This window comes from Plectropomus leopardus, chromosome 3 (genome assembly GCF_008729295.1).
Source record: "Plectropomus leopardus isolate mb chromosome 3, YSFRI_Pleo_2.0, whole genome shotgun sequence".
NCBI lineage: Eukaryota > Metazoa > Chordata > Actinopteri > Perciformes > Serranidae > Plectropomus > Plectropomus leopardus.
In genome coordinates this window covers 14,752,321-14,762,876 of record NC_056465.1, presented here as the reverse complement: position 1 = coordinate 14,762,876, position 10,556 = coordinate 14,752,321, and the positions used below count along the sequence as shown (strand labels likewise).

The following is a 10,556-nucleotide window of genomic DNA, read 5'->3' as shown; positions in this document are numbered from 1 at the left end:
ACAGTCACAAAGGGTTTTAATAGCTTCCTCTGCTGCTGGCTGTCTGCACTGTTACAGAGTTACAGCTCTGACGTTAAACAGAAACAGTGTTCTGATATGATGATGATGATGATGATGCAGTCAAAGCATTGTGCATACATCAACTCAACAATACTGAAAGATATGTTAAAATGCTGTTTTTTTGGAATATGCTAATTTATTAGAGCTTAGCTTCACTTGTCCGGATACGAAACATTGAAAATGGCATAGTTTTGGTGATAAATAAATGCCCAACATTTATTTGTAACAATGAAAAAAATCTATTCAAATCTTCTAGCAGAGACAGTCTGCTATCCTGAAATTTGTGCAGAAAATACCACATGGAAGTTAATCATCCAGTATGTCTGGGACTTTCAGTCAGTCATTGTCATAATAAGGATTTGAATTATTACAGGTGCTATAGTATAGCACATGGCTACATGTTAAAAGGATATCTTCAAATGTTCAAATGTTCAAATGGTACTAAACACACTGTGGTGTGATGGGGTGAATTTCTGTTGACATATTTCCATGATGCATCTCAATACAAGTCTAAGTTTGTGATTTATTGCTGAGCTTCAGCTATTGCCACATTAAGCTGGACACACTTGACTGAACGCACATTTCCCTGGATTCTGGGAAGCAACACATTTACTTTCACTTCTGTCTTTAACATTCTTCCCGTTAGGCTTCACAACTCAGTCACTCACAACACACCCTTTTCTGTTTAACACTAGAGGCGGCTAGTTCAATTTCATAACTAGGGCGAGCGCTGTCAAGCTTCTTCTAATGCACTGTGCAAAAAAATAATATTCTGGCACACCTCTTAGAGGAAGAACGTAATCAATGGCCAAAATACTGAATGTACATTTTTGATCAAGAATCACTCTGTTTTCAGTGCCATTTTGTGTGTACCATTAAACACTGTGCTCATTTAAACACCTCGCTTCTACAAGGGGTGAGGTTTGAAATCTACCGTTATGTACAATAGAAAAATCGAGCTACAAAACACCCACTGACACACAGACAGACGTTTCGCAGCTTGAGCAGCATGTCGCAGTTCGACATTAAACCTCAAGTAGGCGAATAAATTAGGCTAATTTACCCTCCAGTTAGTGTCCATGAGGTTCAGGCTCTGCTGCAGCGTAGTACAGAGTCATCCTGGAGCATGTTTCGTACCAGCCCATCAAGTGTTATCTTTTCTACAATGAAACGGTCAATGAGGCAGTTTACACTTTCTTATTGGTCCACAAAAGTCAATTGTAGTACTTTTGCAGCTTGAGAACTTGACTATTTCCCCCCTCAACCTCATGGCTATATGGTACCATTTAAGCCTTTTGCCCCGCCTATCCCATCATCACCACCCTTAACTTAAAGGCACAGCTACATCTGCTCCGCTGTGTGTTAAGGAGCTGTCATCTGAAGAATAGACCTTCAGGATCCTTTAGTGGAGCTCCTTTTTCCTCTGCCCTTCAGCTCGACAGCTGATATAACCGCACTCAGACTTGAGTTTTCTGCATTGTGTCACATCATCACCTCTCCAGCATTCAGCTGGATCATTTCAGATAAACTGGCTCTATTTGGCTCAGCATCAGGTTCAGCATGTACGACTGGCTCAGATGATAAGGACCCCAGTGCACGGCCAGACGTGATATCGTGCGTTATCCCCTGGAAGCTTAAATGTTAAGTCATTTCTTGGCCTTGCTGTCTGGCCTCTCGACTGAGGTCTGCCTCGCCGTTGCAGGTCGGACCTTGGTGGGGTCAGATGTAGCCTTGGTGTTGTCACATTGGGCTTTGGCAGTTTCTGGACGTGCTTTGGAGTCTTTCTTTGGCGGTGGAGGGGCGGCCGGCTCCCAGAGGATGAACTCGTGCAGGAGTGTGTTGACAGCGTCGGGACACTCCATCATGATCATGTGACTGCCGTCCTCCAGGACCTTCAGAAAGGCCATTAGTAGGATCTGACAGAGAGTTGAGAGCAAAAAGTTAGATACAATTTCGAACAAATCACTGACACTTTGTTTTGTGACAAGGAACTGTCCTGCTCCCAGACCTCTGAATCATGGCCCACATCCACAACTTTTTCAGTGATTAAAAATATAAATATAAAATCGTATTGCAGACATTTTAAAACCTAAAGTGCCGATTACTGAATTTCAAACTTTTTAAGAAACAGCGGATCCCCTCTTCTCATAAAATAGGACCTTTAAAAATATATGTATTTTATTATTTTATAGACCCATTACAATCACACAACAGACCACTAGGGGTCCTCGGACCCCAGTTGAGAAAAAGCCTTCACCACAGTCCCTAGAGCTCAGGTAGTTGTAGGTTGTTGCAATGTTTAATCCATTAACTACAACTTTGCCATACTTAACACAACTGTTGACCATTGATATCCTAAGCTCACCTTAAACCTGCATAACATTTTGATCAATGGGTGGCTGCAGAAACAAGCTGCAAAAACAACACTGACCTACAGTATCACCATATACAGTTTATGTGACAACCTTCTCAGCACACGTTTGCTTTTTTCCACACACACAACACACAGATGTGTTTCATTGTTCTCCTTTTAGCTCAGTTTTGGTCTCCACAAACTGCTGCAGGAAATATATGGCTTTTCAGCACTACATGCTCCACAATGTTCACAAGCTAGTAGCTTATTTTGTCTGTGTGCTGCTTGGCGCCTTGCAGGGAGCGTGCAATGGATCACAGCTGAAAACAGCTGCCCTCTTCATCTGAATCCAACATGGAAGAGAGCAGAGACAGTGATCCACAACAGGCCATAGAACCATTTCACTGTTTAAATTTACACATAGTTCTCATTATGATCCATTATTAATTGTTAATAATTTTTTAATGCATTTTCTTAATTGAAAAAGAACATATATCTTCTGGGAGGTATTCCAAAGTTTGTGAAAAGATCAAATTAATTTAACTATCCAAAAATGTAAATGTCTTTGTTCCATTTTATAATTAATTCTCATGATGTGGACAAAAAACCCATGACTCATTTTGAACGTCTGGTTCTCTCAGTTCACTCTAGCTAAACTTTTGGCTCACAGTATGACAGCAGTGTATTTAGTAGGGTCAGTTTCCCAGTTTGAATCCTGGAGTTTGGAGGTCAAAGAGGCCCACTCACCTCGGCCATGCGCTGGTCTTCTTCGACAGGGACGAACTTGTCGTGCATGCCGTGAACTAGCAGGATGGGCACTGTGAGTTCAGCATGGTAGACCTCGTCTCCCTCAGGCCAGTACTGTCCACTCATCATGGCTCGCAGCACAAAGGATGACACGTTGAAGGCATTGTTGTCTTTCAGCAGCTGCTTCTCCTTGGCGCCCTGTCGAGCAAAGCCAGCCCTGAAGGGGGCAGAGCAGAAGAGATTTACCTGAATTACAAATGGCTTAAAAACACAAAAACAGGATTGTGAAGACAAATCACACTCAACTGTAGCCAGCAACATAAACGTTTGGTTATCTCAGTTGGACCAGTTCTTATTTGTTTGATTACCGCTGTGAGGTTTGTTTAGCAGGTTAAAGATCTCCTTCACATATTTCACTTTGACATAGAGAACAGAGTGATCTAGGGATAACGTTTTTCTGTTGGCCAAACCAGAAGCTAATGTTACCCTGGTTCTCTCATCAAAAAAGCCTATGGGACTTTTTCCATTGGATTCTGGATCACTGCAGAAAATAAGCTCTGTGGTAAACAAACGTCTCATTAAGCCACTTATTAGCAACCACCTTTTTAAGACACATAAACGCTTCAAAGTTTGCTAGTGGGGTGTTCATTTTATGCCACAGACCTTATTTCAGGGTTCTAAACAAAAGCCCATTCAAAAAACCTAATGACTGAGATGCGGGAACCAGAGGTGCTGAAATGCTAATTAAATTCTGGGTGTTAGAACTCATTAATGTGGTTCGCTATACTACAGCATGTTTATGATGCTCACTGTTCATTTTTGTACTCCAAATAAAATGATTTATCTCCATTACCTCTAAATAAATGTTAATCCATGAGAGCTACCTGCTGCAGCTTTAAGTTACATTAAACTATATTTCATAACACCCTAGAACAACCTATTATGCAATATTCTGATAAGACTCTGCACAAAAAATTGCAAAGGAGGGCGATTATATGATTTTAGGGAAATCAATGGTAAAATTGTTAATGTTGCTGTTGTAATGTTGTCTGTCTTACTTGAGAAAGCTCCAGGCGAGCAGTGGGGAGAGGCAGTGGAGCACACAGGTGGGCAGATTGAAGATGGAGCAGAGGCTGGGCTCCAGAGCTGTGGGACCTCCTCCATTGATCATCACCATCTTGTGGATCTGATCCGGATACTCATGGGCCAAGAAGGTACAGAACGACACACTAGGAGAACAGAAAAGACAGCTAATTACAGGCAGTGTTGGGAAGTAACAAGTTACATGAAGGAAATTACAATAAAATGTAAATGTAATCAGTTACGGAAAAAAATGTAATTAAATGGCAGTTACTAATCAGAAATGTTTGTGACTACAAAGGGGTTACACACTAGAACTTTCACTCTGTTGCTTTGCATCTTTTTGGCATGTAAGAATGCATTCTTTTGGCAGAGCCTATTTTCAGATATTATCCTGCTTTATTGTCCAGTTTGAAACATTTGTTAGAAAGTTACTAGAAAAGTAACAAGTTACATTAGTTTAATGAGGTAATTAAAATAGTTACGTTACCTGTTAAGTTTTTAACAGGGTAACTAGTAATCTGTGACCTCTTGCATTTCAAAAGTTACCTTCATCAATGATCACAGGACAGGCTTGAGGAATCTGTGTAACCATGCTGTTTGTTTTGTGGTTGTTGACTTTAGTTACAATGTTCACATCATGGAAAGTGTTTGGGGACTGACAATTCTGGTATTTCAGCATGCAGGTTTTTGGAGAATATAAAATAAAAGCACTGTAACACTATGTTTAATAGATGTAAAGTCGACTAGTTCAGGTAAGTAACACATCTGTCAATTAAGTTGATCACATTAATCAAATTTTTTTCAGTCTATATGATGTCAGACATAGTACAAATACACATCAACAAAGAAGTAACTTCTCAAAATTCCTTGATTTATGTGACCAACAGAAAACCTCAAGCAACTGTAGCTTTTGGAAAACTGATCACTGTGGCTACTAGTTGCACCTATGAGACGATGGTCAATTCTAAAACGAAAGAAATTTGTTACATATCACCATCTGTCTAAACATTAGCCACCATAAGATATTGTACATATCACACCAAGTGCAGCTATAAAGGCAAAACTTCTAAATGAGTTAAAATGAGCAATGTTGCATCTCATTGTGTATCAGTCCAAATTTTCATTTGGAAAAGAGGGAGATTGTGTTATTTCTTCTTTTAAATCTTAAATAGTCTCCCTTTATGTCAATATATATTTAAACAATCATAAGCAACTGAAAAGGCAGCAAATGACCTTGAGAAGTTTTTGACACTTTGATAATTAAATTACCCAAATGATTAATTGATTTAATTAATAATCAAACTTAAAACTGCAATAAACTATGTCAATCTTAAGTTCACTGATACTGTACGTGATGTAATCACATGATATGTAACTGACAAACGCTGACATGCTCACACTGCTTGTCTGGGCCTCCCTCTTGTTCTTGTTAGTTATGAGGGTGGGGGGTTGATTAAGCTTGCCTATAGGGTGCTGCATGTGCTAGATCCGGCACTGCATAGATACATATGTAGTTAGGTGGCTTTTGCTTTCACACTTTTTTCCACTTATAATCCTCCTCTCTTTCAATATAGCTGTGTGTTACATGAAAGCTGAGATCTTATATTTACCCATAAGAATGTCCTATGAGAATATTCCTCTTGCGTGCATATCTCTTGAAGATAAGTCTCATGTCCTCTGCCAGGGCGTAGAAAGTGTACGCAGCAGCTATCTGTGGTGCTGAGCTGGCTCCGTGACCTGCCAGGTCCGGAGCGATCACCTCATAGCCCAGCCTGGAAAAGAAATCCAACTGGCTTCCCCATATGTCCAGTGAGCCTCCCACTCCATGGATGAAGAACAGAGCCACATCTGCATGTGTCCCTTTGCAGGCTGTTATCTTCCTCTCACAGTCGATCACCACTGTGCGCTTGGGCCTCCGCCTGCGCTTTCTTGGTTGCTGCGACTGGTCAGTCTGTCCAGGAGCAGGTGCCTCTCCTCCTGCTCCTGTCTCAGCTGTCCCATCTTTTACAGCGGTGACAGAGTCAGACCTGGGCTCAGGGATGCTGACGGGCGGTGAGGAGTTACCACAGTCTGTCAGTTCAACCTCTACACTGATGTTTGGCTCTGTCTCCCCATTCTGGCAGTTTTTCAGCTCTGCGCTCGCCCTGTCACCCAAGTTCTCAATGAATAGCTGTCCATTACGGTATACTGTGATCTTTCGCTTGCAGCTGACGCTCCCACCTGGTCCAGTGGGTTCCTCCACCACCGGCCGGTCAGGGATAATATGTCGAACCCGCAGAACTCGGCCTGGTTTTACCTCCACAAACTCGTAGCCGTCAGCTGGTTCTGAGGTTTCTACAGGAACCACGATGTTTGCCGACTTTGAGGTCAGGCAGCAGAGAAGACCCTCCATAAAGCTGGTCAGCATGGCTGCCAGTCTGTAGGGAATACGTTCATACACATGTAAATCAGCACACATGCAAACATGAATAAGTAAGGTCACAGGCACATAAATTCTAAAAGGAACCACAAGCAAGTACTTCACTTATATAGACTATAAGGTCAGTAAAAACCACTAAAAAATATCTTTAAGTGAAGTAAAACAATCTAGATGAGCTATATAAATCAACTGTATTTCTATTAATTATTAAGCCTAAATCAGATCTAAATACATCAACACCCTCATTCACTGGTAAAGTGAATTTTTGTATCTTGGAGACCCACTAACAGATATACTGTATCTAAGATCTCTTATCAATGACCAGTATTGGCATATCACAAAAATATCAAAATGTATTGCGGCTACCCTTGTAATCTTTGCATGCATTATATCAAAACGAATTGAAGTTGAAGCACATTTAGACTAAAGACGACTAAAGACAATACAGAGAACAATCAAGTTGCAGTGACTGTTTACATATATGTCTGACTCATATATAGCCATAACAGATGACAGTACTTCAAGTATGTATGTTGTTGCAAGAAGCTACAAATACTTTAACATGGATGCTTCACAAACATCTTCAACCCAGCAGCAAAGAAGATCTATACAATCAGCACAGTTTCAAGTTGGACAACAAAGATAAGGGGCATCAATTCAGTATCTGACCAAATGTCTCCCCTTCTTTTCCTGAGGTATGACATGAAAAGTGTTTTTGCAGAACATTTTGATGTCACAGTGAAGTTAACCTTTGACCCTTTGGATATAAAATGTCATCATTTCAACCTACTCAATATTTTTTTGTGAATTTGTGACATAATTACCATATGTATCCTTGAGTTATGGCCAAAACACGTTTTTTGAGGTCACAGTGACCTTCACCAAAATCTACACAGTTCATCGTAGAGTCCTAGAGGACATTTGTACCAAATTTGAAGAAATTCTCTCAAGGTGTTCTTGAGCTATCACATTCACGATAATGAGACAGATACAAGGTCACAGTGACTGTGACCTTTGATGACCAAAATCTAATCAGTTCATCCCTGAGTTCAATTGCACATTTGTGCCAAATTTGAAGTTATTACCTCAAGGCGCTCTTGAGATAAGGTGCTCACAAGAATGAGACAGAGAACCCAGCTGAAGCATAAAAATTAGTGATACGTGAAATTTTAAAATATCGGCAATATGTATCAGAACTCGTGTTAATCAATATGCAGTTTAGCCGATGATGGAATCTTTCCAGAGGAAGAGAAGTTGATATTGTACTTACCTTTGTTGTAATTCCTTGATAACACAACCAGTGAGATTTTTAAATTGGGTCAAGTTGGGACAAGTTTTACATTATACTACAGTATTTACACTTATTTTAATAAGAAGACCACAAAATACATTGTTGCCACAATGTTCTCACTCCCAAATATCAGTGTAAGCATCTGCTCCATAATTTTCACTCTATTGTCATGTGCCATTTTTAACATGTTTTCTTATTTATCTTCAGAAATCTTTACATCTCTACACCAACGGAGCACCTGGAAACCTTAAATGCACCATTCAAAGAGGTAAACAAGCTCCTCTGCCTTTACAATCTGTCGTCTAATTACCACTGAAACCCTTGAGACTTTCTGTCAGACGTAACTGAACAGCATCCTCCCTCAGTGCAGACTTTCAGGGTATTAATAGCCGGGACCAGTAATAGCTCCCTGAGTTAAAGCTGTCCACCATGTGATCACTCTGCACCAATGTATACTGCCATACTGCCTGTCAAAACCACAAAAACACCAACAGTGGCACTTTTTTATTAAGTGTTTCAAGGAGAGAAGGGTTAGATTTCTTTGGTGTAGAAACATTTAAACGCATGTACACACACATTCAAATGATCAAAGTCACTGCAGTCTTCACATGTTATGATAATGCAGAGAAATAGTAAATATGCACATTAAAAGTTAAGTATTTAATAAGTACTCCATATTGCAACAACTTACAAAAACAAATTGGCTTCTTCATGATGAGCTCCAAACGTTTCAACGAAGCTTGAACAATTTACTATCAGCAATAAATATCCAAAAAATAGATGAAACTCTGTATAATGCATGCCCCATACACACTACAGATACAGTATACAGTGCATGTTAGTTTTATCAACCATTGCAACAGCACAGCAGCCGAGCAGGGTCTGCAAGTCTCTCCTCTGGTGGCATTATCCTATCGCCCTGTTGCTCCCCTCCCTGCTAGAGAGGATTATACTCTCTGTCTGTCTAAGTCCAAACAACACAATCTGTTTATCTCCTCTCTTGGTGAAAACAGTGACACTGTGTGGCAACACTATTACCTTCTGTGTGATTTGTTGCATCTTTTTCTGCTCTTGCAACTCATCAGTGACCGCTTTCATCTGGGGATTATGGACACAATGCAATACAGCATTCCTGCTTCGCTGGCTATTCCCGTGCCCTTTCTGCTTATACTTGCACATCCTTTATCCCAACTGCAGTTCTGTACAGTGCTGTGAGCAGACTGAGTGGAGGAGACTGAGCAGGCCGTTATTAGAGGGACACATTTGTCTCTAATATTTTTTTTTCACATCAAAGAGCATCCATTATCCAGGCACAATATGTGTCCTGTCATATGAAATTGGTTTTTTTTAATGCTGCTCTTTTACTGACAGCTTTTGACTTAGTGTCTATGTAAATAAAACATTGATACTAGAATAGACATAGGCTATCTTTTACTGTTATGGACTAAACAAATCCAAAAACCTTTCCCACCATTAAAACATAAAAACTCCCATTCATTCACCAAGCCCCCTTTTGAAAGTTGCAGATTCCCCTCATCTACATTAGATATTGGACCTCAACTTTAAGAGCATTTTTTTTTTCATCACAGTCTCCCCTTCTCATTGTAATCTAGCCTATGTGATGTACATTATTTGATGGGCAGAGCATAGATGGTACTGGTTTTCATAAGGAAAAACTAGCACAAGCACCTGTGAGAAAACATCAGTGACTGAAAAATAACTGAGCAAAAGACTCTTCAATATAGCAGCAAAATCTGTCCGATTTGTCCATTAACCCTTTGAAACCTGGATTGACATCCCTTTTCTTGAGCTGCATTTAGACACCTTTCACAAGTATTTAAACCTTTTAGGCCTGAGCAGATTGGTTGGTTCAAAAGTTGAAAAAGGATAGTTATACACACATCGCATAGGTGCAAGGCTATAAAAAACAACTTTCATGAGGGCAAAAAGGGTACGCCTGCACACTTACTCCATGCCACACAAGTCTGTTGAAGACAACGTTTTGATCCTGCCTGGATCTTCGTCAGGTCAAATGTTTGAAAAGATGTTTGAAAAGTTGTTCAAACATTGTCTTCAACAAACTTGTGTGGTATGGAGTAAGTGTGCAGGCGTTACCTTGAATTCTTTCAAAAACATGGGAGGAAAAGGCAACCAGCAACTTGGCAAGAAATGAGTGAGAAATAAGAGGATTTAGAAATTTATTTTTAAAAAGTAAGAGGAAAATTTCCAGAGAACAACTTTTATACAAATAATAACTAGATATTTTAAATTATTTTACAGAATTATTATGATTTTACAAAGTTTTATTTATTCTCTTCTTTGTTTTTTACTTTCACATTTCTTGTTTTTGTCTTTGATTTTAAACTAATTACCAGGAAATTTTCTAGTACTTTTATCTAATTTCTTGCTAATTTCTGAGTAATTACCTCTAAAGTTGCTCATTTTTTGAAATAAATTAAGCCAATTTGCCCAGGTTTTGAAAGGTAAATTGATGCTATGAGAAAAGAGCATGGTAAACATGTATGATTCACTTCTCATGTGTAGTGCATATCATAATTTGTTTAGTTTGGTGGAATTCACATACTTTAAACATATCTGTGATA

General features: G+C 39.6%; 1 protein-coding gene across 1 annotated transcript; it reads right to left on the bottom strand.

Moving 5' to 3' along the window:
- Positions 1-1,706: 1,706 nt before the first annotated feature.
- On the bottom strand, positions 1,707-6,650 carry abhd8b (abhydrolase domain containing 8b). The gene is made up of 4 exons (XM_042484186.1): positions 5,854-6,650; positions 4,219-4,389; positions 3,161-3,377; positions 1,707-1,976 (listed from the first exon to the last, which is right to left on the bottom strand). The coding sequence occupies exons 1-4, from the start codon at positions 6,648-6,650 to the stop codon at positions 1,707-1,709; spliced, it is 1,455 nt and encodes a 484-aa protein (XP_042340120.1).
- Between the last annotated feature and the right edge of the window lie 3,906 nt (positions 6,651-10,556).